The following is a 3,587-nucleotide window of genomic DNA, read 5'->3' on the forward strand; positions in this document are numbered from 1 at the left end:
TGACATAAAAAAGCCTGCAGAATATTGGGAAAACTATGTCATTTGGAAAGCTTTTCGTAATTGATTGGAAGTGTTTGTTCAGTACCATGAATTTTAAAGATGACTTTAAAGAGAACGGCGGCTTTAGCTTTATTAATAGCAATAAGCCAAATTTTAATGTTGGAACTTGGCTCCTCTATAATTGTGCCAAAGTTCTTGATACACCACCCCAGAGAACCGATCAGAACTCCATTGAACATCTGTTTACCTACCTAAAGAAAAGATTGATAAAATGAGCTTCAAAGAACCGAACACAGTTAAAAGCTGCTATCCTAGAAGTGTGGCAAAGTTTGTCCATTCCATGAGACAACGCCTCCAGCATGTAATGAATGCTAGGAAACGTCATACTAAATATCAATATTAGCATAATTTTTTTCATATTTTAAGGTAAGAATGATCAAATTATTATGTGTGCACAGTTTCTTGACAGCCTAAAAAAGTGTAATTTTAGTTTTTGTTGTTTATTTTTTTACACATTTTTTATAAATTACATAATTTATCTCAATAAATATTATTAAACAGCTTAGCATTAACAAAATTTCGTTAAATTCCTTTAATTTTGTATCTAGAGTCAAACATTGTTTTTGTTTTTCCAGTGTTTAAAGAGTTTCTTGACAAACTGTAAGTACTTTTTAGTACAGTAGTTACACAATAAAAATATTGATATATATATGTATATGAGTTTAACAATTTATTTTTGAGTGAAAGCTGAACTAATTTCTAAGAAAATTACTTTCGCAAAAAACCATGTATACACATTTGATTTTCACTATAGATAATCATCGCCATCAAAAATGTTGCTAAGTAATCCTTCACCATCTCCATCACCATCTCCTCCTCCTATATCGAATAGATTATCAGCACTGGGCGGTATAAATGCTCCATTAAATGTGTCTTCCAGGCGATCCTCAAGACCCATTGTAGATGCAATGCCATATATCAATCGCATAATCACAAGACGAACGAAATTTGGTGCATTCGTATTTTGTCTTCCAGATTGGGAGTCCAAATTATTGTTTTCCAAATTAGATGCAGATGCTGCAAGAGCTGGCAATGCAGCAGAGAAAATTAGAGTCTGTATTGCTCTTTTCATGTTCTTTTTACAATAAGAATTTATATTTCTTATAAAAGATCAATGTTAATGTGTTGGCTTCATTGTTACTAAGCTCGATTAATGATCCAAATACAAAAACAGAGAAATGTTGAGTGCTTTTCAAATTAAGTTACAAAATTCTCATAGAGCATAAATATTCAATCAAGTGTTTGTACACGCGAAATACACATATATTTTTACATATATAAATATGTATATCTCATTTATGTAAAGTTTAAAAAAAAGTACTTTTTTTATTTTTATTAAAAAAAATTAAAAATTTCACACGAATTTATTACTACCAATCACAGTTAAAGAGTTAGATATAGAAATAAGTTAATATTAAAATTCTGTAAAGATCGACACGTTAGAAATAATATGTCCACGGACGTGATAAATCGAATCTGAATTTATAGTGTTTTGTTAAATTCTGTTATAATTTGCATATAATTTGTGCTACATCAATTTTAAATATATTCTCGCTTTACAGCCCAATTTAACAAGTCAGAATGCTCTAGTTGAGATTGCCCCCAATTAATTTTACGCAGAAACTCTTTACATACTGCAAAAAAATACAATGTTTAACTCTAGATATAAAAGGCCCTTCATTCAAAATTCATTCGAAATTTAGTTAATGCTAAACTGCTTAATAATATTTATTGAATTAAATTATAAAAAAAGATAAAACAAAAATGTATAACAAAATAAAAAAACAAAAACTAAAATTACCCTTTTTTAGGCTGTCAAGAAACTTTTTACACAAAATACTTTGACCGTTCTCGTGGAATGGACCAACTTTATTAAGTATGAACAAGTAAGAAAGCTCTAGTCGGGGTGCCCGATTAGGAGATACCTTGATCCCAGTCCTCTTTGAGTTTTTTCATATTTTCCGTAGTTTGTATCGACTATTCAAAAAAAAACCAATAAAAAACGGCATTACGAGACCAGAATTCTAACCCGGATTGTTTGCGCAACGTGCACCAACTCTACCAACGCCACCACTTTATAATTAAAAAAAAAAAAAAACAATAAAAAACATTTCATCTCACCTAGCTGCATACGAGCGCCGCATCTACCAACGCAGCCCTGGACCTAGCTGCATACGAGCGCCGCATCTACCAACGCAGCCACTGCACTGTTGTTAAGTAGCTAATAATTCAGCACAATTCAATCGCAATTTCGATTCTGCGAATAGAAAAGAATACACGCATTTGAATGAATGTGTGCACACGCATAGGAAAAATGCGTGCGCGTGGCGATGCTGACATGTACTTTTGCAAATTGGCCAAACGTTTTGTTTAATAACTTCTGTTTTACGTAATGGATTTTAATGATATTTTCAGCATATGATCTACATATCCTAAAAGCTTTGTTGAGATGCAAACGCCTTCACATAATGGCCCTAGTTCCATCTGAACTTAAATTTTTAGAATGTGGGGAAATTTGGAGCTGGTATCCAAAATCCAACAAAAATTTAAATTGCATAAAATATACATAAAGCTAAATACAAAATTTGGAGGCTCTAGCTCTTAAGACGTCCGAGATATAATTTATTAACTGCATTTCAATCATGTTTTTATTCGATAACAATTAAATGCGAATAGTTATAAATTTCAAGTCTCTAGCTCCTATAGATGCTGAGATCCACGCGTTCACGCATACGGACAGACAGACGGATAGGCCTCAATCGACTCGGCTTGTCGTCCTGATCAGGAATATATATACTTTATGGGGTCTGCCACGCCTCCTTCTGCCTGTTACATACATTTGCACGAAACCATTATACCCTGATTTCCCATTTTCAATGGGATCAGGGTTTAAAAAGCGATCTCTTGCCTTTTTTTTAGGATATGAGGTTTTATCTGTGCCCGGTTCCTTGTATCTCGTTTTCCCACTCTTTTCTTTAGGTAGGCTCACACATTGTTCAATGGCGTTGAGATCAGGACTCTGGGGTAATGTATCAACAACCTTGCTACAAATATAGAGGATTCAAGTCCGGACATTAAGTTAGTTATGCCTCGGATTAGTGTCTTGATAGAATTTAAAATTTGGTTTATTGCATTAAACAAGCCAAATTTTTTCAAACTTTTCTATTTATATTCATCTCTATAAATGTCAGTTCACCAACTCCACCGTTCTTTCCAAGAATTAGATAGAAACAAGACGCAATGTGTGACAGTTACTTCACAACATGAAAAAAGAGTAAATGAAAATGGGAAATCAAGGTATAATGGTCGAGTTAAAATGTATGTAGCAGGCATAAGGAGTCGTGACAGACAAGCGTTAATCTCAGCATCTATAAGAGCTAGAGACTTGAAATCTTTTGCGTAGTTCTGTATAAAGCACACGTATGGCAAGTTTATTTCAAGTATTCGACAACTTTTTCCGTTGTATGTATTGTTATTTATTAAAAAATAATGAAAATGCAGGTATTATCTCGTATCTCTTAAAAGCT

At 33.0% G+C, this 3,587-nt stretch overlaps 1 protein-coding gene across 1 annotated transcript; it reads right to left on the bottom strand.

Moving 5' to 3' along the window:
- Positions 1-808: 808 nt before the first annotated feature.
- On the bottom strand, positions 809-1,195 carry LOC111594393. The gene has a single exon (XM_023307660.1). The coding sequence runs from the start codon at positions 1,130-1,132 to the stop codon at positions 809-811; it is 324 nt and encodes a 107-aa protein (XP_023163428.1). The 5' UTR covers positions 1,133-1,195.
- Positions 1,196-3,587: the final 2,392 nt, after the last annotated feature.

The sequence above is a fragment of the Drosophila hydei genome, unplaced genomic scaffold, assembly GCF_003285905.1.
Source record: "Drosophila hydei strain 15085-1641.00,03,60 unplaced genomic scaffold, DhydRS2 tig00000149-arrow-pilon, whole genome shotgun sequence".
Lineage (NCBI taxonomy): Eukaryota > Metazoa > Arthropoda > Insecta > Diptera > Drosophilidae > Drosophila > Drosophila hydei.